Source organism: Theropithecus gelada, chromosome 17, assembly GCF_003255815.1.
Source record: "Theropithecus gelada isolate Dixy chromosome 17, Tgel_1.0, whole genome shotgun sequence".
In the NCBI taxonomy this organism is placed as follows: Eukaryota; Metazoa; Chordata; class Mammalia; order Primates; family Cercopithecidae; genus Theropithecus; species Theropithecus gelada.
Genome location: NC_037685.1, coordinates 37,466,855 through 37,492,751, shown reverse-complemented (window position 1 = coordinate 37,492,751; position 25,897 = coordinate 37,466,855). Strand labels below are relative to the sequence as shown.

At 43.9% G+C, this 25,897-nt stretch overlaps 1 protein-coding gene across 1 annotated transcript in view; it reads right to left on the bottom strand.

The window, feature by feature from the left end:
* Positions 1 to 25,897, bottom strand: part of FARP1 (FERM, ARH/RhoGEF and pleckstrin domain protein 1) — a 304,677-nt gene that overhangs the window by 80,151 nt on the left and 198,629 nt on the right. The window contains exons 4-5 of the mRNA XM_025364102.1: positions 3,682 to 3,724; positions 1,047 to 1,125 (exon numbers count right to left, since the gene is read on the bottom strand). Of these exons, the coding sequence (XP_025219887.1) occupies positions 1,047 to 1,125; positions 3,682 to 3,724 (122 nt within the window). The remainder of the gene's footprint in view (positions 1 to 1,046; positions 1,126 to 3,681; positions 3,725 to 25,897) is intronic.

Genomic DNA, 25,897 nt, shown 5'->3' with positions numbered 1-25,897 from the left:
GCTGGGCACAGTGGCTCATGCACATAATCCCAGCATTTTGGGAGGCTGAAGCAGGTGGATCACTTGAGGTCAGGAGTTCGAGACCAGTCGGGCCAACATGGTGAAACGCTGTCTCTACTAAAAATATAAAAGTAGCTGGGTGTGGTGGTATGCACCTGTAGTCCCAGCTCCTCAGGAGGCTGAGGCAGGAGAATCACTTGAATTCAGGAGGCGGAGGTTGCAATGAGCCGAGACTGCATTGCTGCACTCCAGCCTGGGCAACAGAGAGAGACTTCGTTGCAAAAAAAAAAAAAAAAGTATATATAAAATGAGTAGAAGTAATGATGTGATGATGGTGATAATGACGATGGTGATGGTGATGATGACGACAATGCAAACAGTGATGGTGATGACAATGGTGGTGATGATAGTTACCATTTACAGTGTCCCTACTGGATTCCAGCTACTCTAGTATAATACTGCTTATCCTCAAAACCACTCTCGCCAAGTGAGCATTAGAGTCTGCACTGTAAGAAGGGAATTAATGGCAACACAAAGGGAGAAAGTAACTGGCCCGTCACAGCAAGTGGCAGGATGGTGGCCGAAGCTAGGTCTGACTCAACGCCTGCACTTCTCCCACTCAGCCACTTTCAAAAGAACTGACCTCCGGTTCCTGCCAAATCCACCACCCACGGCAGCGGCAAAGATAAACTCTGAGTTGACGTGTTGGTTTCACAGAAGAGATTCACATCCAAAACAGTCCATGATGTGACATATAAGATGGAAAATATGATTGACATATAAGATGGAAAATATGATATCAACAGAGTGTAAGCCCAGGATTCACTTCATATCACAAGAAACCAGGCTTTAGGGAAAACAGTACTTCCCCCTCCACCATTTTTGTAAGCAGGACTGGGAAAGAGGAAGGTTAAACTGTTCAGTACAGAACAGATGCTGGTCAAGTAAACATTATGAAAATGTTTGTGTCATTAATTGAGAACATTCATTTTCTCTTTTCCTCTGTACCCTGTAGCAAAAAAAAATACAGTTTCCAAACCACTAACCTTGTGAGTTCTTCTTGGAGTTGTGTGTGGTCAGGCGGAAAGAATTTCACCACAAACTTAACAACAACATGCTTTGGCCCTAAAGAAGAAGAAGAAAAAGAAGTAAAGCATTTATTGACTTGTGTTTCAAATGCCATTAAAGAAAAAGACTTTACAAATACAAATAACGCATCTCATTCCAAGCTCCCAAGAGCACATCTGCCATTTTCCAAGTCACTTAACAACTGGCCAAGTTCAGCCACTAACTCACATTTCCATATTGTGGGGAAAGAGAGATCCGTTTTTAAAAAATACTATGACCAAAGTACCACATAGAGCTATTAAACTTTTTCTCTGGAGACTTAAATTTGATCTAGGTTTTTTGAAATAAAGTCATTTATTTTCAAAAATGTATCTAATTGGCTACTTTTACCCAAATAATGAAAATGTACATCAGTTATGCAATTCATTATATTTAACTATTTATAAGGTACAGTTGCAAATGTGTTCATCAAATATGTTTTCAGCCTTTTGGTGCTCTTCTGAGCTCTGGGGAAAAATATACCAGACGTGGCCCTGGCTTTGTCTCAGCCAGCCAAGGCCTTTATGAGTATCTTATAAACCCTCTTACCAATGAGTTTAGACAAAATCAGGAAGTAGATAGGGAGCAAGGGCAGGGGAGAGATTGAATAAGATGAGTAACTTTTCAGAATTAAAAAGAAAAAGAAAGAAATAAAACAGGACAAACAGACTATAAAATAATAATCTGTGGTCGGGCACAGTGGTTCACACCTGTAATGCCAGCAATTTGGGAGGCCGAAGTGGGAAGATCACCTGAGGCCAAGAATTTGAGACCAGCCTGGCCAAGATGGCAAAACTCTGTCTGTACTCAAAATACAAAAATTAGCTGGGCGTGGTGGTGGGCGCCTGTAATCCCAGCGACTCGGGAGGCTGAGGCACGAGAATCATTTGAACCCAGGAAGTGGAGACGGCAGTGAGCTGAGATCGTGCCACTGCACTCCAGCCTGGGGTGACAGAGCAAGACTCCATCTCAAAAATAATAATAGTCATCATCATCATCCTCTGCGATTTGGGTTGGGGTTTTTTTGTTTTGATGTGTAAGCTACAATATAAGCCATCTTAAAAGGTCTGCCATTTGGAATGATAGCAATACATTTATGTTCTATGAAATATAAGATACCATAATGAAATCCAAATTTTAGCAGTAGTATTACAAAAGCAGAAACATGTCTGTTTTACTTTTCATGATCATATACAAATAGTAATTATGTATTATAATTTCTGTGATCACATATTCAAGTTTAAAAAAATGCAAAAATGACATAAAATAAAGATGTTGACAATATATACAAAATCGGGAGAAAAAAACAAGGCATGAAAATTAACAAACTCTTCCATGTCAATTCTGGAGCACAAAATAACAGTAGCAAAATGAGGAAGACGAGAAGGCTGTGCTACTTACTCTCTGCAATTTTCACTGAGTGGCTACTCAGATCCTCAGAAAACTTGAAACTAGGAAGATGCTAGCACTCAATGCCAAGTGACAGCTTTGTCACACGTGGCCTGTCACAGCATATGGAGGAGACAACTGCACTAATGCTCCAGCTCTGACCCGACCACAGTCAACTCTGTCTTCAGGTCTGAGCCAAAGATATACCTTCCCACTGTTAGCAGCTCCCTTCGTGCAGGGGACAAATGTCAATCTTCTAGACTCTATGCTACCTGGGCCCATGAGTCCGGGGGGCTTCTCTTCGCCCCCAACATTAGTCATTGCCTGCCAGGCATGTTCGGGACACCCAGCAAATATGAAATGATGGCCATTTCATTGTCAGTAACTGCCTAATTTAAATTGTAGATGATCAACATCAATTTCAATTGTGCAAGGACCACGCAGAAATTGTGCTGCGTGTTTATTATATCCACATAAATTGCTGTAAGTGGCCCAGTGGGGTTTCTTAATCAGACATACAAACGATCCCTCAGGTATTGTAAGCTTCATGCTCAACTAAAAGGACACATGTGAGAGGGGAAGACACAAGAAGAGAGAGAAAAAGCAAGCATTCTTTTTCTTTGTTCCTCCCCTACACATTCCTTAATCTTTTCTTTCCAACACACAGTCTAAATGCATACATGCCAGGCTCCCTTCAGGGTTCTGTTTGCTACTCAGAAAAACACACACACACACACACACGCACACACACTTTCGGCGACCCTTTTAACCAAACAATACTTGCATTCTGATTTCACAGGCTTTGAAGAGGAAGGACCAAAAACCTAAAAACAATGTTAGGAATAAATGGCTCCACCTCTCCCCTTCGAAAGTGACAGAAAGGAACAATGGCATAGACAAGACAAGCTCAGTTATTCTGGGGTTTAAGATAATAGCAGGCTTCAGTTGTTAATCAAAACGATATTTTATTTTCCAAGCTCGGTTTTGATTACCAAACTGTTACACATTAAAACTGCAGAAGACACACATTTTAATAGTACATGGATTAGTGGATGATGAAAAGCAATTATGCGGTAGAAGAATTTGCATTTCTAGTGCTTCATGCCACAGGGCAAGAGATGTCTAGACATGAAACTGTCTGGCTTCAGATTTCACATCACTATTAAACATACGGTATATACTTACTTCTAATCTGTTTCACAATGGGTTTTAGGAGATCCAGCCACACCTAGAGGGGAAAAAAGAACAGATTGAGACCTAAGTTCTCAATGAAAGAGTGCGAGTATTTTGAGATTTTGTTTAAAGCTGTTTAAAATCAAAATATTTTTGAGGATATGAGGCCGTCTGTTCCATTTTTCTCCAGAATGCCGTATCTTACATTGTCTACCGCTTTTATAGAACAGATCCTAATTTGCTAATATTATCCCTGAGCTTGAAAATTAAAATTGCTCCTAGACTCAGATACACATGGTTAACTCAGAATTTTTCTACTCTCATTTATACGTTTATCATATTTACCTATTTGGAAAATATATATATATATATATATTTTTTTTTTTTGAGACGGAGTCTCGCTCTGTCGCCCAGGCTGGAGTGCAGTGGCCGGATCTTAGCTCACTGAAAGCTCCGCCTCCCAGGTTTACGCCATTCTCCTGCCTCAGCCTCCTGAGTAGCTGGGATTACAGGCGCCCGCCACCGCGCCCGGCTAGTTTTTTGTATTTTTTAGTAGAAACGGGGTTTCACCATGTTAGGTTTCACCAGGATGGTCTCGATCTCCTGACCTCGTGATCCGCCCGTCTCGGCCTCCCAAAGTGCTGGGATTACAGGCTTGAGCCACCGCGCCCGGCCTGGAAAATATTAATGAATGATTTCATGTGTGACTACTAGCTGAGTGAAATATATACATTCCTTATTGAAACAGAATACACAGAAGTGTCTAGAACAACACATCTTTGAGGGATGCGGAAGGGGAATGAATATTTACAGACCACCACCTCTGCACCAGCGCTACCTATAAGCTACTGACCTTTCCAGACAAGGCCAGAGGGATTCTTGTTACCCAGGAGTGACATCTGAGACTCGCAGAGGCTAATCTGTCCCAGGTCCCTCAGCTAAAGAGTGGCATTGCTAGGATTGAAATTCAGTCTGTCTAACTTCAAAGTCCAGACTCTTTTTCACACATCTGCTTCTTGGTACACAGTTTGAGTAACAAAATTTTCAAGGAAGAGAGAAGCCTGCTGCCCTTATTAATGAAATGTAAGTTGACCATCCCATTTCACATGTTTTTTTCTTTAAACTCCCCCTTGAATTTCTAGTCATTTGAAAGGGTTCCACAGAAGCTCATATTTGCATATATGACAAAACTAAGTTAATGCGCTTAACATAAAGAGGGTTTTATAAGTAAATATGAAAACGAGAAACAGCCCTTTAGAAAACCATGCTGAGAACCACATATAATTTACAAAGAGAAAACGCCAACAGCTAACAGAAAACTGTTGACGCTCAGGAGTAATTTGCACTAGAAATGCAAATTAAAACAATTAAATACCATTTCCACCCATTAAATTTCCATCTAGATATGGCTGTACACACACTTACTTGCATGTTTATATTTTATAATAGCCAAAGTTGGCCAGGGTTCAGGGAAGCAGGCACTGTCTTACTCTACTGATAGATGTGTGGATTAGTACAACTTTTCTGGAGACTTATCAGAGAATCAGGACCTAAGGCCTAAAAAGTATTATCCAGCCATTTCACTTTGGGAAATTATGCATTTCTGCACACACAAGGAATACTAATTGCAGCATTTTTATAATCATAAACATTTTTACAGTAACCTAAATTAAGTAGAATAATGTACATCAATATGACACATTACCATGCAGGCATTAAAAATCAAAAGACAGGCCAGGTGCGGTGGCTCACACCTGTAATCCCAGCACTTTGGGAGGCTGAGGTGGGTGGATCATGAGGTCAGGAGTTCGAGACCAGCCTGGCCAATGTGGTGAAACCCTGTCTGTACTACAAATACGAAAATTAGCTGGGCACAGTGGTGGGCACCTGTAATCCCAGCTACTCAGAAGGCTGAGGCAGGAGAATCACTTGAACCCGAGAGGTGGAGGCTGCAGTGAGCCAAGATCACGCCACTGCACTCTAGCCTGGGAGACAGAGAAAGACTCTGTCTCAAAAAAAAAAAAAAAAAAAATTCAAAAGACAGGAGCCACAGGAGAGCCTAGACCTTTATTGAGATTTCCATGGCTGGGCAAGGCCGGGTACACAGTTCAGGACTGGCTCGTTGGAATAATTTTGGCAGTCTCTTAATTATAGGAGTGGTCTGGAGTTGCTTGTGACCAGGCGCTGAGATGATTCAGGCAGAGGAATATTGCTTCCAGGGATGGGCGGGTCAGATAAAGGAGGCAGCCCTGGATTGGTTTCTTTGTATATCAAAGGTGGTACCCCCAGCTGGGCCCTGCTAGCTCTAAGAATTGGCTAGCACTGGGAGCGGTGGTCTCTTCTTAGCAACAAAGGTCTTTTAAGATGTCAAAACACCACAATATGCAGAAAATTCTCTATATATGCAATACACATGGAAAGAGCAGAGGTAGGGGGCAAGCTTCCCTGAAAATGACCCTGTGCTAAGATCTGAAAGGGAAGAAAGACAAGCAGAATCTATGAAGAAAGACAGTAAAAACCCTAGTCCTGATGCCCGGACGATCACCACGGCTGCAGAGCAGGGCAGGTGGATCAGGAAGAGGCCCGGCCCCACCAAGGCCACATGCAGATGCTTTGTCCTTATCCTAAAACAATGGGAAGGATCTACCCCATGGGGAGGACACGATTAGATTTGCATTTTTAAAAGATGAGTCTGGCAGCATAAGAACAGGTTAGAAGGAACAAGAATGGATGCAGGTTGAGCTGTTGGCAATTGTCCAGGCAAGACAGGATGGTATTTTGAACCAGAATGGCAGAAGTAGAGTTTGAGAAAGTAGGTGGATTCAAGAACAACTGAAGAGCTAAAAACCAGTGGAATGCACTGATGGATATGACGCCCAAGGAAGGAAGGTGACAATAACCGGAATGACACTGAGATTTCTGCAGCGGGCATCTGGGAAGACACTGGTGCCATCTCCAGAGATAGGGAGCACTGCAGGATGACTGGGGCTGAGAGGTTCTAGCCATGTTAATTTTCTGAGGTGCCCTTGGATCATACAGGAAGAGACAGTATACAAACAATGACATACATTTATCTGGAGCTCAGAGGAGAAGCCTAGCAAGACATCTCACATTTAGAAGTCGCCACCACCCTGACTCCGTGTGGGATAAGATGGCCAGCATAGAGTCTAAAGAACTAAAATGCATGAGCATTGGCCAATACGTCCACCATGGACAGCCAGGTAGGAGCAGAGGAGGCGCGAAGGAAAGGAAGGAGAGAACTGTATCATGGACATCGTGGGATGACAGTGTCCGCAAAGGAAGAATCCTGAGAACTGTCTCAAACTCACAGAAGATGAGAACTAGTCCTTGATTCAGTGATTCAGTGGGTCACTTGACCAGTGATGGGTCTGAACATCTGGTGGGTGGGGAAGAGAATGAATGGCTTCATCAAGAAGCTTGGCTGTGAAGCAAGAGGCAACAGGATGGGGGGTGGCTGGCTGGGGAATCAGGTAAGGGTATTGTTCATTTGCTTGTTTTGTTGTTGTTGTTTGAGACAGCGTCTCACTCTGTCACCCAGACTGGAGTGCGGTGGCATAGCCTCAACTTCCCAGGCTCAGGCAATCCTGAGCTTGGGCTCCCACCTCAGCTTCCCAGGTAGCTGGGACTACAGGCACATGAGGCCAGGCCTGGCTAACTTTCATATTTTTCGCAGAGACACGGTTTTGCCATATTGCCCAGGCTGGTCTCAAAATCCTGGGCTCAAGCAACCCACCTGCCTCGACCTCCCAAAGTGCTGGGATTACAAGTATGAGCCACTGTGCCCAGCCCATTTACTTTTTTTTTTTTTTTTTTTTGAGATGGAGTCTGGCTCTGTCACCCAGGGTGGAGTGCAGTGGCCGGATCTCAGCTCACTGCAAGCTCCGCCTCCCGGGTTTACGCCATTCTCCTGCCTCAGCCTCCCCAGTAGCTGGGACTACAGGCGCCCGCCACCTTGCCCAGCTAGTTTTTTGTATTTTTTAGTAGAGACGGGGTTTCACCGTCTTAGCCAGGATGGTCTCGATCTCCTGACCTTGTGATCCGCCCGTCTCAGCCTCCCAAAGTGCTGGGATTACAGGCTTGAGCCACTGCGCCCGGCCCCATTTACTTGTTTTTAATTGGAATGACCTGGGTGTATTTAAGAAAGGGAGGGGTTGAAAATAGGGGCAAGACGCGATGACTGGTGTCCAAAGAGACCTGAGATGATGTGAAGACAGAGCTCTAAAACCCAGGACACTGGCTAATGACAGATCCAAGGAGGTTCATTTTCTGTGTTAGGAAAAGAAGGAAACTCCTCTCCAATGCCTTCCGTTTCCCTTGTAAAATCAGAGGGCTGGAGGATTGAGGAGAGTGGAGAAGCTTCCAAACAGTCATGCTGCCTGAGAGCATGAGTTAACCAGAGAGCCCACTGGGAGCCTGCTGTCCCGGCCACTAGACTCTCTCACCACCGCCAGGGTGGCCACAGAACCAGCCTAAACTTCTGCAAACTGCCCAGGACGAATCAATGACACTTTGGCAGTGTGGCTGCCTATTTTATGAATTGTTTTTAAACATCTCTCCTCTGTTTCTGGCATTTCTGTGGAAAGCATCAAACACAGGCGCCGATGTGAGCCAAGGGAGCATGTGGTTTTATAACACGTGGGGCTGGGAGCGCAAGATGGGCCTGGGTAACTCAGTGTATTCAGCAGCTCCGCAGCGGGAACGCTACAAGGCGCCGATCACACTCCAACCCAACAAGGCTGGGTGAGGACGCACGGCCTGTGGGGACCTATCTGTTTCCCAGCTAGATCGCAGAGCTGAGGGAGAAGGTCTGGGGCACGTTGGACTTAAACCATTAGAAATGGATGAGCTGGGAGCAGCAAAAAGAAAAAAAGAGGTTGCCAGTCAACTGCAGTGAAAGCACTGGCCTTTGCTATGCACGGAGGGTCACAGGGAGGCGAGCAGAGCTGGACTGGGTCATCCCGGGCTCGTCACTTTTTCCCGCATCCTAAGCACACTGAAACCAGTTACAGATTAGTTAAAAGGTAACAGCAACACCATAAGCTTTCTCTAGAGGGTCACATTTGTTATGATCTCTTTAACCCCAAACCCCTACCCCTTCAACCAAACCGTAGCCCCTGTTCTCACTGAAGTCCATGCCGCTGATCTCAGAACACACTTACACATCCACATGGCCTGACTGGAAAGGCATCTGGCTGAAATGAACGGACCTCTAGAGAAATCTCATTCCCCATGAGTAGGATTCAAAGATGCACCTGCTTACTGAATCCAGGCACTTCTGCCAGGGTTTGAAGGCCTACTGTATTTATTAGTTTGCCGAGGCTGCCATATCGAAGGACCACAGACTGGATGGCCTGAACTACAGAAATTTATTCCCCCACCATTCTGGAGGCTCAAGGTGCCAGCGGCTGTGGGTTCTCCTAGAGCTCCCATCCCTGGCTTCCAGATGGCTGCCACCTTGCTGCATCCTCGCCTGGTCTTTCCTCTGTGTGAGCATTTCCAGTGTCTGTGTCCAAGTGGCCTCTTTTAAAGAGCAGGGCCCACACCAAGGGCCTCATTTTAACTTAATCACCTCTTTAGAGACTTAAGCTGAGTGCTCACGCCTGTAATCCCAGCACTTTGGGAGGCTGAGGTGGGTGGATCATCTGAGGTCAGGAGTTTGAGACCAGCCTGGCCAACGTGGCGAAACCCCATCTCTACTAAAAGTATAATAATTAGCCGGCCGTGGTGGTGTATGCCTATAATCCCAGCTAGTTGGGAGGCTGAAGCAGGAGAATTGCTTGAACCCAGGAGGCAGAGGTTGCAGTGAGCCAAGACAGTGCTACTGTACTCCAGCCTGGGTGACACAGGAGACTCCACCTCAAAAAAAAAAAAGCAACACAATCTCTGAATACACTCACATTCTGAGGAAGTCAGGGTTAGGGTTTTAACACACACAATTTTGGAGGGGACAAATTCAGCCTGTAGCACTGCTTTTCCACAATTCAGCTGCAATACCGCCTTTAAGCCCATTTCAGTCAGGACCCCGATTTCCTCCAATCCGATTTGTCTCTGATCCCTTGTTAATGCTACTTTCCCCGTTTGGAACACACGCTGCTTCGCACTGAAATACAGTCTGAGAAACGCATCATTAGGTGACCTCGGCATTGTGTGAGCTTCATAGAGTGAACTTACACACATCCAGGTGGCATAGCCTGCCACTCACCTAGGCCAGGTACAGACTACTGCTGTCAGGCTGCAAACCTGCACAGCCCCTTACTGTGCTGAATACTGAGGCAACTCCAACACAGTGGTAACTACCTGTGCATCTAAACACAGAAAAGGTACAGTGAAGGTCCAGGATTATAATCTAATGGACCACCATCGTACATGCAGTCTGTCATCCATGAGGTCAGTATGCGGTGCGTGGCTGTACTCTCAGGTGAGAGGAGATACTAAGGCCAACGTATCAAAGGCAGGGCAAGCTGAATCACTGTCCCCAAAGCTGTTCTCCTCTTTCTCAAAACATCCTTTTTTCCCCTGTTATTCTGGTGAGTAACATTTTAAGTGGATTTCATAAGCAACTGGAATGTTTGAGGTGTTTTGGAAAGGGTGTTATTAAAAGATAAACAGTTACTTAATATAAGACAAGGGGCAGGGAAAGGACTAATATTTCTTGAGCACCCACTGTGTGCCAGGCAGCAGGTAAGTGCTCCACACATTCTCATTTAATATTTGAAACAATGTGGTCATTTCACTCATGAATGAAGCCAACCTCAGAGAGCTTATTCGAGCTGCTCAATGTCACACAGCTGGAATCTGACATCAAGTCTGGCTGAATCCAAGACTAATATGCTTCCCTCCAAAGCTAAAGGACTCAACAAAAGTTCAGTTCTCTTCTTAACTACCAAAACAGCATATGACAAAAACAACCTGTCAACTGTAACATATACAGGAGCCAAGAAAATATTTGTCATAGAAAAATATTCAGTGTCTAGAATTCATTGCAACAAATTAGTCTTTCTGCAGCTGACTCCTAAAAGAAAAGCCCGGCGCAGTGCGTGGTGGCTCACACTTGTAATCCCGGCACTTTGGGAGGCTGAGGCAGGCGGATCACAAGGTCAGGAGATCAAGACCATCCTGGCTAACACGGTGAAACCCCGTCTCTAAAAAACTACAAAAAAATTAGCTGGGCATGGTGGCGGGTGCCTGTAGTCCCAACTACTCGGGAGACTGAGGCAGGAGAATCACTTGAACCTGGGAGGCAGAGGTTAGAGTGAGCCAAGATCGTGCCACTGCACTCCAGCCTGGGTGACAGAGCAAGAAAAAGAAAGAAACAAAAAAACTTGACTTTGAATTCTTTGTAATAATTTGTTTCAAAGTAATTTAAAAAATTATTTTACTTTATTAATTTTACATTTGGTTATATTTAAAAGATATGTTAAGTGTGACTTTCCCTGTAAACACCTATTACTTTCTAGAGATTTTCACTTCTGGTCAAAATACAGTAACAGGAACTGGATTTATTTTCCTACATAAAACAACTCCAAAAATGGAGAAAATATATAACACAACAGATCTGAAAACACGGGACACCAAGCAATGAGAAACGGTGATCTTTAAGAGACAGGAAAATGAAAATGCGATCCCTGTGAGCGCCCCAGCTTGCTGCCTTGAGTGAGTTTCCAGGCTCTGGCGTAGGAAGAAGGAACACAGGTAGGATGTGGCCAAATCCACAAGTGGAAGAGATGGAGGGGAGAGTTCAGGGGGACCAAAGGGATGCGAGTTCACAGGACAGAGTACCAGAGAGTAGAAAGACACCTAAAGAAAACTTAAGAGAGCTACAGGGGTTTATTCTTGAATGTGTGGGAAGTAGTCAAGGTCATGAAAAAAAAAAAAACCAAAAAACAGGAATGTATTAGAGGTAACAGTGCCTGGTGCTTACAGGGGGCCAGGAATACTACCTATTCCCATCAGCCAGTCTGGAAAACCTCATGATTCTTGGGGCCTTGGCAGAGTGCTGAAGAGTCCTGCTTTAGTAGTCAGGAATAATTCACCCCAGACTATGCCCTACAGTGTCCCAGCTAACAAGTCTTAAAAGCCAAATCCAAAAGGATCAAATTGCTTCCAAATAACTGTATCCCAGAACAAATTCAATAAAACTTACAGTAATACAAAAGTATGCAGCATATCTGACATCCAATTTTTAAAAATCAGGTACAAGAAGCAGGAAAATGTGACCCACAAGGAAACAAACAAAAGTCAATAAAAACTAACCTAGAACTCATACGAATGACAGAATCCACAGAGAAAGACATGAAAATAATTATTCTAACTATATTCTATATGTTTGAAAAGCTGAGATATGGAAGATGTAAAAAAAGATCCAAGCTAAACTTCTACAGTGAAAACTGCACTGTGAGATATAAAACATTATGCTCTCTGGATGACTGTAACAGCAGATCAGTATTGCAGAAGAAAATATTAGTAAAGTTGAAGACCTAACAATAGAAATAATCCAAAATGAAACACACACAAAATTAAAAGAACAACAAAACTGTAGAACACTTTAGCTGCCTAATTTACAGTACATCCTCACCATTGTCAATAGGTTCTCAGAAAACTGGTACTATAAGCAAAAGGGAGTATAACAACAAAGGATATAAAATGAAATCATCAAAAAATTTCAGTTGAAAGGAAGGCAAGAAAAAGGAACAAAGGATGATGGCTAGACAAAAAGAAAACAAACAGCAAGGTGTCCAATTTAAACTATATCAATAATCACATTAAATGTAAATGGTCTTCACCCCCCATTAAAAGGCAAGGATTGTTAAGTCTAGATTAAAAAAGAAAGAAGCAAGTATATGCTGCCTACAAAAATACACTGCTAATGTAAAGATACAAATAAGTTAAATGAAAAAGGGTAAAAGTATACCATACTAAAAAATAATAATTTAAAAACTGAATTGGCTATATTAGTGTTGGACAATGCAGATGTAAGAATAAAGAATATTGCTGGGGATTTTTAAAAGGGTAATTTCTTGGCTGAGCTCGGTGGCTCACGCCTAATCCCAGCACTTTGGGAGGCAGGTGGATTACCTGAGGTCAGACCAGCCTGGCCAACATGGTGAAACCCTGTCTCTACTAAACATACAAAAATTAGCTGGGCGTGGTGGCGGGCACCTGTAGTCCCAGCTACTCGGGAGGCTGAGGCAGGAGAATTGCTTGAACCTGGGAGGTGGAGGTTGCAGTGAGCAGAGATTGTGCCACTGCACTCCAGCCTGGGCAACAGAGCGAGACTGTCTCAAAAATAAATAAATAAATAAGTAAAAATTTAAAAGGGTAATTTCTTAATGATAATGGAGTCACTCAGTCAAAAGCACAAAACAATCTCAAATATTTATACACTTAATAACAATTTTAAAATATGCATGATGAGGAAACTGATGAGACTGCAAGGAGAAACAGTGGTGCACCGCATAATGACAGTCAAGCACAGGCACATAATACATCAGTGGTATATATTATAATCCTGTATTTTTACTATACCTTTTTTAGTTTAGAAACACAAATACTTACCATTATAATTGCCTACTGTATTCAGCATAGTAATATGCTATAGAGACAACCGTATAGCCTAGGTGTGCAGTAGGCACACCACCTGTTTAAGTATACTCTGTGATGTTCGCACAATGAAATTGCCTAAAAACACACTTCTCAGAACATATAGCCATCGTTAACTGATGCACGACTGTAGACAAATCAACATTTACAGAGATTTTAATATTTCTTTCTCAATATTAGTATGTAGGCAGAAATAACAGATTTGAAAAACACTATCAATCGACATAACCTCATTGACATATATTGAATATTCTACCCAACACAGAACAGTCTTTTCAAGTGCATATAAAACACTTTGCCAAAATAAGACATATTCTGAACCATAAAACAAATATCAGTAAATTACTTTAAAAGCTTCATGTCATATGAACTACAATTTCTGACCACTGTGGAATTCAATTATAAAGCAACAATTGAAGAATTTGTGAAAAATCCCCCATAAATTTGGAAACTAAATACCATACTTTTAAATAAATAAGAAACCGAGGGGAAATGAGGAAGTACCGAAAATGAAAACACAATTTGTGGATGCCACAAAGAAATCAACCTTTGTGGGATGCCACAAAAAAAAAAAAAACCCTATTAATTTAAAAAATAATCTATTACAATTTAAACATATGTAATCTAGGAAATTAGATCATTCAAATGAGCAAAATTTTTAAAAGTATGTTTTTCACCATTAGGAGATCATCGTTAACACTTTAGGAAGTGGTTCTCAAAGTTGAACATGTATTAAAATTGCCCTAGGTAAGGGCTTGTTGAAACATACATCACCGGGCCCTGTTCCCAGAGTTCTTAATCTGGGATGGGGCCTGAGGATGTGCATTCCTAGCCAGTTCTCAGGCAATATGGATGCTGCTTCTTGGTCTGGGGACCACGCTTTAAGAACCACTGCCTTAGTACATACATTTCCAGATCTCTCATTATATGTGATGTGTATGAATATAAACATTCATATACTTTTTAAAAACCAAAATGAGATTTTTTATTTTTTTTGAGACAGGGTCTTATTCTGTCACCCAGGCTGGAGTACAGCAGCGCGATCTTGGCTCACTGAAACCTCTACCTTCTGGGTTCAAGTGATCCTCTTGCCTCAGCCCCCTCAAGTAGCTGGGACTACAGGTGTGAGCCACCATACCTGGCTAGTTTTTGTATTTTTTGTAGAGGGGTTTCACCATGTTTCTCAGGCTGGTCTTACACTCTTGAGCTCAAGCGATCCACACGTCTCATCCAACCAAAGTGCTAGGATTACAGGTGTGAGACATCTTGCCCGGTCACCAAAATGAAATTAAATTTTTTTTTCACATTTTATTTAACCCCATCCATGCAAAATATTACCAATTAAATATGTAATCAATATAAAAACATGATTAATGAGATATTTTGCTTTCTTTGCTAGTCTTTGGAATTCCATGTCTATTTCATACTTAGATTACATTTCAACTTGCAGTAGCTATGTTTCAACTGCTCATGACCTAATGCTTAAGAACTTTGGATAAATGAAAATATACTTCTGTCTAAGACTTCTTTCCCTCTACATGATGTAGTATACCATAGTCTGTTTATTCATTCTTCTCCTATGGGTACGTGTGCGATTTCCAGTTTGGGGTTATGAATAAAACTGCAAAGAATATTCTTATACTTATTTTTATGAACATATGCTTTCATTTCTGTTACATAGATACTTAGGAGTGGAATCACTGTGTCAAAAAATTGTTGTATATTTAGTTTAATAAGAATCCTACCAGACTCTTTTCAAAATTATTTTATCAGCTACTTCTTTTTTCAAAGATTTGTACTTTTCCATTTTGTAAACTTTCCTCTCATCAAATACACAGGCAATTTTCAAATTCCTCCAGTTAACTAAGAAATATCCTTACTGATAATCTGTCAAAACTAATGCTCAAACCAGGACCGTGTTTCATAACTGGTTATGTCCTCTAAGTCTCTTTTAATCTATCCTACTACCTCCCCCTACCTTCCCTTTTTGACAACACTAACCTGGTGAAGGAATCTGTGTTTAATAAAATTTGAACTGAAAACTGTAGAATATGGTTTTATGTATTTACAAAAATAAAGCTTTAAATGAAAAACAAATTAAAGACAGATCTGTAAACCAAACTACAAAATCAAATGTAGTACAGGCTATCCCTATGCACTTGTGTACTGAATTCATTAAGTAGGATTTGGTATTAGAGATATATGTGAAGGGAAGTTTTGGAATCAAATCAAGACAATATTATGCAATGTGTGGGGTTTCAGGGAGCCTTGACTTGGATGGGAAGCTTTAATATCTGCAATCTTTACTTCTTAACCAGGATTCAGCAGACCTCAGGCATGGTCCTTGTAAAACATCAATTACTCAGTTTAAACTATTTTAAAAATCATTTGTTTAATTTTCATGGGCTTCAAATGATTCATTTCAAAAGATTTCACGCGGGTATTATAGTTAATTGAACTTTTAAAAATTATGGTAAGAAGACTTAACATGAGACCTACCCTCTCAAAATTTTAAGCATGCAACACAGTGTTAACTATAGACAAAACGCTATACAACCCTTTACACTATTATTTGCTTATTCTGCTTTATACCTTTTTCCTTTCAACCTTAAACAATATTTAATATTAAAATAAACAGATGCTTAAAACTGCACAAAGCAGGCCGGGCGTGGTGGCTCATGCCTGTAATCCCAGCACTTTGGAAGGCCGAGGCAGGCGGATCACCTGAGGTGAGGAGTTCGAGACCAGCCTGACCAACATGGAGAAACCCTGTCTCTACTAAAAATACAAACTTGGCTGGGCATGGTGGTGCATGCCTGTAATCCCAGCTACTCAGGAGGCTGAGGCAGGAGGATTGCCTGAACCCAGGAGGCAGAGGCTGCAGTGAGCCGAGATTGAGCCACTGTACTCCAGCCTGAGCAACAAGAGTGAAGCTCTGTCTCAAAAAGTAATAATAATAATAATACTGCACAAAGCATATGTATAGCTTAGTGAATTATTAGATGGTAAACACCCTTGTATCCATCAACCAAGTCAAGAAATAGAACTCTGCTGGTCAACTCCCGCCCTCTACAGGTAACCACTATGCAGAGTTTCATAGTAACTGCATAAGTCTGTAATGTTTTATTTCACAACACGGTGCATCTTTATACACCAGAGTTTAGTCTTAAGACTCAACCACTCTAGTCTTAAGATTCATGAGTGGTTTAGCACCATCGCCTTGGGTAATAAGTATGTTTTCACTCAGAGTTCATGGAAGATCTGGTTAAAAGTGTGTGGTGCCCCCACCCCCAAATTGCTTAGTCTTTAGTCTTAAGACTAAACTCTAGTGTATAAAGATGCATCATGTGGTGAAATAAAACATTACACACCTATGCGGTTACTCTGAAACTCTGCATAGAGGTTACCTGTAGAGGGCAGGAGTTTATACTGTTTAATCTATAGCTTCCTCTTCCATCTCTTTCTTTTCCTCACTGTTGACTTGTAGGGTTTCCTGGAGTTTGGATTTTGCTGACTGCACGCTCACAGTACTATTCAACATGATCGTCTTCTCTGTAGTTTCTGCAATTTGGCAGCTGGATCCACCTGGATCCTTTGGCAAGGCCAAACATGGTGTCTCAGGAAGAACACATTGAAGTCTCTGTTTTTTAAATATTATGACCTTGATACATTTACATTACTCATTTTTATGTGAAAATTATTTCCTAACCTATTTAGAAGTAGTCATGGTTCAGAGTAGCTTTCCCAAGCTACTCCCAGAGCCTCCTTGTCTATTGTTTCTGTACAGTGTTGAAGGATATGGAAGCATGCTTTCTCAAGTTCCCTGGCTTGATTTCCCTCCCCTTCTCTGTCATTTCTCTCTGTTGTCCCAACTTAGTTCCATCTGGGCTCCCTTCTCGGTAGTCTCTCTTGAGTGGTGGCCTGTCTCAAGGGGCAGTTTGTGGTCACTGGAGCACAACTGCTCCAGCCCTGTTAGGCCTTACCCATTTCAGCTGCTCTCTCAAACCACTCCCCTGTGATTTCCAGTGGCAATTTGAGGGTTCTTTTCTCCGATCCGTCGGATGCCCTATTGTTTCCTTGTTTCTTCCTAAACAGACACCCATGGTGTGCAGGCCTTGGGGCTGCTGATGTTCTGTCTCCAGCTGCTTGTTCTTTGGGATCTAGGACTTACTCTGGCATCTAGTTTTGCCACAGATGTTGTCTGTGGGTTTTTGATCTTGCTAAGTAGCTGTCTTTATGTATGACCTCGGGTTTGAGAAGATCTAAAAACGATGCTTCCACCGCCACCGCCATCTTCTTAGAACTGTATATGCATTTTGAAACATATTAATATTTCCATGTATTTTTTCTTTAACCACTGATGTGGTTTGGGTATTTGTCCCCTCCAAATCTTGTTGAAACGTGATTCCCAGTGCTGGAGGTGGGGCCTGGCATGAGGCGATTGGTTCATAGGGGCGAGTCTCTCATGAGCGGTTTAGCACCAGACCCTTGGATAATAAGCATGTTTTCACTCAGAGTTCATGGGAGATCCGGTTGTTTGTGTGTGGTGCCCCCACCACCAATTGCTCCCTGTCTTGCAACATGACACGCCTGTTCCTACTTCACTTTCTGCCACGAGTAAAACCTTCCTGAGGCCTCGCCATGCTTGTAGAGCCTGCAGAACCATGAGCCAATTAAACCTCTTTTCTTTATACATTACCCAGCCTTAGGTATTTATTTATAGCAACACGAATGGCCTAACGCAAGCACATTTCTTATTCAGGTATGACACAGCCAACAGACCAGAAGGCCACTGCCATTCAGAAGAGGGTTTATTATTCACAGTTCCCAAGAGGAGGCGGCCCACCACTCCACAAGGAAGTACCAGGGCTGGGCCGGGGGCAGAGGGAGAGGGAGAGGGGAACAAGGGCAGGATCACTTCCGTGGGGAGGCCAGGCTGGGCAGGGGAAGCAGGTTTAGCATGGGCTGATCTGCATCATTTCTGTGGGCTCTGGGGTGTGGCTGGCTCTGGTTGTGGGTACCTGGCCCTGGAGTGACTCTAAGGCAGGGGACTGTTGCCTCCCGGAGTGTGAAAACCAGCAGGAAGGAGGTGGCTGGATAGGGCTCTGGATTGGTTAATTGGCAAATAAAAGGCACATTCACAGGGAGCCATCTGCCATCTCTAAGAGTTGGCTAGCCCGGGGAGGGGAGGCAGCTCCCCAGTCAACAAGGCCTCAGGTATCAGAGAGTACAGAAAAGTAAAAAGCACAGAGGGAAAAGAGCAGGGGTTGCCAGGGGCTCACGAGGAGAGCAGGATGAACTGGAGGAACACAGGGAAGGATTAGGGCGGTAACACAACTCTTTGTAATACTGTTGTGGTGGATGCGTATCTCCAGACACATCTGGAGATACATTTGTCAAAACCCACAGAATGTTCAACGACAAGAGTGAAGCCTCATGTCAAGTTTGGACTGCAGTGAATGACTGATAATGGATTGACACTGGCCCATCAGTGAGGATGGGCCACACCTAAGGCTCGGTGTCAGTAATGGAGGACACTGTATGTACGGACAGAGCGGGAGCAGCATATACGAACCTCTGTACTTTTGGCTCAATTTTGTTGTCAACTTAAAACTGCAATACAAATATTAAATCTATTAATTAAACAAACACCCCCAAATCCCCCAAATCAGTTATTCTCCTTCCCACTTGAGAGCTGGAGCATCCCCCATGGCTGTATTTTCCCAGGGACCTGTCCTCCCAGACTCTCTGCTTGAGGGAAGCTTTGCCTCCCCTAGGGACCTACCTGTCAACACAGTCACCATCAGATGGTGCTGTCCCTCAGGGTGACCGAGCCGCTGTACAACCTCACCTCTGCTGGCTTCCCACACCTGCAGGCTGTCCTCGATCCCGCGACATTCTTCATCCTTTACACCTGCCATGTTCCTCAAAAAGCTCCTCCTCACCTCAGAGGTCCTCAGACCCCCCAGGAAGAGGTGAGGGCAGAGGCTGCGGCTAAGCACAGATGAAGGAGGTGTGTCTGACTCCAGCAGGGTCTGGAAACCTCCAGCAGGGAATGCCTGTCATCCCCGGGAGCCGCAGTTTCCATGACCTCCTGTCCCTCAAAAGCAGGCCCACTATTGACAAAGCTTTTCTCCTAGCACGGAGGACAGAAAATGAACGACAAGGTGCCAATCTTCTTCCTGGAGCTTCACCAGTATTTATTTATATGAAACTAGAATTGTTTTTATCAGGCCAGTGAGCAATGTCTTTTGTTTTGTTTTGTTTTGTTTTGAGACGGAGTCTCGCTCTCTTGCCAGGCTGGAGTGCAGTGGTGCGATCTCGGCTCACTGTAACCTCTGCCTCCTGGGTTCAAGTGATTCTCCTGCCACACCCTCCCAAGTAACTGCGACTACAGACGCGTGCCACCACACTGGCTAATTTTTGTATTTTTAGTAGAGACGGGGTTTCGCCACATTGGCCAGGCTGGTGTCAATCTCCTGACCTCAAGTGATCCGCCTGCCTTGGCCTCCCAAAGTGCTGAGATTACAGGCATGAGTCACCCACCCAGCCACAATGTCATTTTGATAAAAGAGTGGTGGGCTGGCTTCATTGGTTTCTGAGTTAGACTGCAAAAATGAAATACAACAGATATCTGAGTGCCTACTATGTGCTCATGAGACCTGCTGGGCTCATCATTGTAAGTATCTGATTAGCCCTCATAATAACCTTGTAAAATGGTCATTTATTCCTCCCATTTCTCAGATGAAGTGCAAAATCAAGCAAGAATCGACCTAGCAGCTAAATGACAAAGCAAATGTTTAAACAGGCTTACAAGCCACAATGCAGAGCTTTTCCAGCTAGCCTCAACAGGCCAATGAAATAAATCTTCCATGTACAACTATCTCTGCTGTTACGGTCTGTGTAGCTCTTTCAGACAGGAGATCCGAGGACAGGCAGCCACGTGCGACATACAGAATGTGAGCTTTGGCTAAGAGAGGCTCTGTGGGGATCCCGGTTACACACTTCATTGTTTAAGGACTGGGCACCTTACTTCTCTGGATTCGCTCACTGTAAAATTTGGATGATAAAATACCTACCACAGTGACTGGCAAACTACGGCACATGGGCCAAATCCGGCCAGCCTACTGCCTGTTCTGGCACAGGTCCGAAGCAGAGATTGGCTTTTACATTTTTCAGTGGTTAAAAAAAAATTAAAAGAATCACATTTCGTGATATGTGAAAACTATATGAAAGCCAAATCTCTGTGCCCATAAATAAAGTTGTACTGGAACACAGCCACGTCCATTCATTTCACATCTATGGATGCTTCTGCTCTGTGAAGACAGAGCTGAGTGTAACAAAGGCTCTCACCAGGCCTGAACTTCAGCCAGGCTCTTCTTCTCCATGAGGCCCCAGCCTCTGGCTTCCGTGTCCAGTTTTAGCAAGAATCCTGCGAAGTCTGTTTCGAGGGAATCCCCTGGCTAGCTCCCGAAGCTCGCCCCATGGCAATCTAATGGCTTTCTGGCCCTTTCCCAGCCTTCAGACTTTATGTGCCAATTAGCAGCCGTGTTAAGCACAGGGTCTTGGTTCCCATGATCAATAGTGTTTCTGCCGTGGAAAGCTCAATTTATACTTTTAAACAGCTGATTAAAACTTTTCTGTTCCTTGGAGAGATCCTTTAGGGACAGTGCTGGACAAGAGCAAGAGCAGGACAAAGCCAAGGGCAGGAGCAGGCCAAGCTTGCGTGTCAACACTGCAATCAACTCTTTTAATTGACGAGCCTTGGGACAAGTCTAATTAAGAGTAGAACATAATTATTTCATAATGATCGCTAGTTTATTTGCCATCTTGAGAAACACATCTTAGACTATGAAAAACACTTATTTTCCCCTTAAACTCCTTCACATCCTTACTATGAATAAGCCTCTGACTTGGGTATTTACAAGACAGAAACGATGAGAAGAAAGACAGAAGGCTGGGCAGAAATTCAAGCTGCCTAAATTCAACAACTTATCGCCTAGAGACAAGGACTCACAACCTGACACGCCAGGTGCTTTGGGGAAACTCGTTTCCCACGCATCACACACAGAGAAACGGGTGAACCCAGTCATTACCGCCTGATGATTGGGCGTTCTGAAACCAACCACGCTTTTTCTCAGGTTGGAAGATGGGTGCACGGTCTCCCAAATGAAGACTGGCAGAGGTGATAGTCACAATGGTGGTATTAAAAAATAACAGTGATGGCACACCCACGTTCATTGCAGCATGGCTCACAATGGCCCAGAGCTGACGGCAATCTAAGAGTCCATCCGTGGAGGAATGGATACTGGAGACGCGGTGAATACACACAATGGAAATGGTATTCGGCCTTAAAACCGAGGGAAATCTTGTTGCATGCCACCGCACAGATGAACCTCGAGGACATTATGCTGAGTGAGATAAGCCAGTCATGAAAAGACAAAGACCACACGATTCCACTTACCTGACGAGGTGTCTAAAGTACATAGACTCAGTAACAGAAGGTAGAACAGGGGCTGGGGAAGGGGATCTGGGGAGTTGTTCAATGGGTGTAGAGTTTCCATTTCATGAGATAAAAAAAATTCTAGAGATCTGCTCTACAACAAAGTAAATGTAGTTAACACTTCTGAACTACATACTTACCAATGGTTACGATGATACATTTTGTGTTACTTGTTTTTGACCACAATTTAAAAAATAATAACAATGAAAATAACGATGATAACAAGTTTCCGTAAATAATGCTTTTGGAACAGTTTAATGGATCCCAGACACTGGGCCGCATGCTAAGAGACATCATCAAGCAACTGTGTCTGGGGCGGAGGGGAAAAATCCAGCTGGTGCTTGCGATTCTCACAAGGTGAGTTGCTCTCCCTCAGGCCGTACAAGCAAGACTGGCCTGTGGCCCTTCCAAAATAGATTCCGTCAGATGACCTGTTGGTCATCATTTCTCCTACTGTGTGCTTTCACTGCATTTTGGAACTTTCTTTTTTTTGAGACAGAATCTCACTCTGTCGCCCAGGCTGCAGTGCAATGGCGCGATCTTCACTCACTGCAAGCTCCGCCTCCTGGGTTCAAGCCATTCTCCTGCCTCAGCCTCCCGTGTAGCTGGGACTACAGGCGCCCACCACCGCGACTGGCTAATTTTTGTATTTTTAGTAGAGACGGGGTTTCACCATGTTAGCCAGGATAGTCTTGATCTCCTGACCTCATGATCCGTCTGTCTCGGCCTCCCAAAGTGCTGGGATTACGGGCGTGAGCCACCGCGCCCGGCCCATTTTGGAACTTTCATTGCATTTGCATCTATAACTATTATTGAAGTTATAGATGTCACATGTTGTAAGGCAGAGCTCACTGGATTTTTATAAACTGATTGTATCCACGGAACCAGCATCCAGATCAAGGGAGAGAATATAACCAAGACTCTGGCAGCAATCCCTGTAACTCTTCTGGTCATATATGGCATCCCCTCGATTACCACAGATCGATTCTGTCAAAAGAACTTTTTCTTTTTTTGAGATGGAGTCTCACTCTGTCGCCCAAACTGGAGTGCAGTGGAACGATCTCAGCTCACTGCAACCTCTGCCTCCTGGGTTCAGGCGATTCTCCTGCCTCAGCCTCCTGAGTCACTGGGACCACAGGCATGCGCCACCACACCCAGCTAGTTTTTGTATTTTTAGTAGAGTAGGGTTTCACTATGTTGGCCAGGCTGGTATCAAACTCCTGACCTTAAATGATCCTCTTGCCTTAGCCTCCCAAAGTGCTGGGATTACAGGCATGAGCCACCACACCTGGCCTCAAAAGAACTTTTAAAAATTGAGGCGGGCAGATCACCTGAGGTCAGGAGTTCGAGACCAGTCTGGCCAACATGGTGAAATCCCATCTCTAATGAAAATACAAAAATTAGCCGGGCATGGCAGTGGGCACCTGTAATCCCAGCTACTTGGGAGGCTGAGGCAGGAGAATCGCTTGAACTCAGGAGGCGGAGATTGCCGTCAACCAATCTCGCACCACTGCACTCCAGCCTGGGCGACAGAATAAGACTCCGTCTTAAAAACAACAACAACAACAACAACAACAACAACAAAGCAATTAGCTCAGGTTGGAATTTCTGTAATTGACAGAGTCAAGTCAGTTTAGTGATATGGTCAGAACAAGATGATGACTGAGGGCAGGTGCTTCTAAAGATCCGAGCTTCAATCCCATTTCTTTGCTATGTGCCTCTAGGAGAATGACTTAACCTCTTTAAGGCTTAACTTCCTCATCAGAAAAAGGGGATATAATGCGCCGCTGCAGGCATAAATGAAACACTGTATGTGAACCTAGCACGGTGCCTGGCAGTTTCCACTCTCTAGAGCATGTGTTGGCCTACTATGGCTTCCTGTTATATGAAGTTCTGCTGGAACAAAGACATGTATTCATTCACATATTATCTATGGCTGCTTTTGCACGATAAGGGGAGATTCAAATAGTTGCAGCACAGACTGCATGGCCTGTAAGGCGTACAGCACTATCAGGTCCTTTACAAAGAAGGTCTGACCCCTGCTGTAGAATGTGGGTCATGTGTGCTGCTGCACCCATAGGGACTAGAACACTCCAGCACATAGGAAGTACTCATGCGGCGGCTTTTGTGTGACATGTGACAAATAAACACTTACTTATTTAAGTCATCAACAGTGGGTTTTATTTTGCAGTTGAATACATTCCTAAACAATATTGTAAGAATGGAGTGAAATCATAAAAATCAAGCCTGGTAACGACTTGAAAGAAGGCAGCCCTGCCCGATACCTAGAACAATAGACTTACAAATTCTAGCAAAAGAGAAGCACCTACGGTTAATGGAAGAGACACTAAACTTGCAGTCAGAAGAACACAGAATTTTAGCTGTGCCATTAGTTAATTGGTAGATACAGACATGGGGAAATTCTCAGAATCTTAGCGCACTCAGCGATGAGGCCTAAACACTGCTGCTGATTTCTGGTTTAGACAAACAGCTCCTGCAGGACTGGAATTGGACAAGGTTGGAGTCAGGAAAGCCATCAGGAGGTTAAAGAATTCAGGCAGGCACAGAACGGGGTTGTTAGAAATAACGAGATAACGGTATCTTCAGGTGTTTTGAGAATCATTATTTTACCATGAAATAATTGACCACAGAACTTGCTGGAATATTTTCCTGGACTTGAGGAACTTGCTGGAATTGTTTCCTGGACTCTCTTAAGAAGCTGTGTGTGCCTAGTGAATGGAAACCGCAACTATTTCTTGCTAGTTGTCACTTTATCTCACCTTTCATGTGAAGTCTGATGCCAGACACGGTGTAAGAACAAAATAATTGTTAGCTGAATAGGAATAGGAGAAGGCAGAATGAGATTTGGCAGGTCTGTGGTCATATGCCACACTGTAAAAAGGGCTGGAAGTCAGGGATTTGGATTTGAAGTACAAACTAGAAAATGATAGTGTTTGGAGGTGGGAATAAATTGAGAAAATACAACTTGCTCTTATTTTTAGGCCCGTGACAGATCTGCTCATTTGCCACCGGCTCTGCTCGGAGCCAGGCTCGACCTGCACTGCCTCTGCACCTGCTCTGCTGGCAGCCAGGCTTGACCTGCACTGCCTCTGCACCTGCTCTGCTGGGAGCCAGGCTCGACCTGCACTGCCTCTGCACCTGCTCTGCTCGGAGCCAGGCTCGACCTGCACTGTCTCTGCACCGGCTCTGCTCGGAGCCAGGCTCGACCTGCACTGCCTCTGCACCGGCTCTGCACGGAGCCAGGCTCGACCTGCACTGTCTCTGCACCGGCTCTGCTCGGAGCCAGGCTCGACCTGCACTGCCTCTGAGGGCTCTTCCCTCAGATGCTGCCATCCCACCTGTGGCCACCTTCGCTTCACAATGAATGTTCTCATCCCATTTCAGAGCTTCGACAGACATTCATAATAATCATAAGATTCTTGAATCCAACTTTCCACCCAGATCTCTTTCCTGTGCTCCAGGAAATACACCTTCTGGCCCTGCTTGCTGGATGTCTCCACTGAACGCCACTGATACCCCTGCCTCCTCAAGCTGGAATGGGACTCATCTTCACCCCTGGGTATGGTCTTCCCCAGGGATGGACACTACTGTCCACCCAGATGGCAAAGCTGGAAAACTGAGCCACTACAAGCCCTCTTCTCCACAAGTGTATTCATTCAACCACATCCTCTCCTACTGCCCCCAACCCCAACCTCTGGAATCCATCCAGCTCCTGCCAGCCCCTCAACTCTCCCTTACTTCTAGCCAGCACCATCTCCAACCAGACTCATCACTAGAACCTAATGGCTTTCTTGACTCCAGTCTGGTCGTATTCCAATCTGCCTACAGTTCTCTTTCTAAACCAGAAATCAGGTCATATCACACTGTCTTTTAAATGCATTAACAGCTTCTCAAACACAATAGTTTGGTTATAGAACTGTGAGGGCCGATACAAAGCCCTTGGCCACACGTGATGACTGAGTACTTGAAACATGGCTCATCTCAACTGAGAGGTGCTGAGGTGTCAAATACACACCAGATTCGAATACTTCACAGACAAAACAGACAGCATGAAAATATCTCATTCGCAATTATTTAGACTGT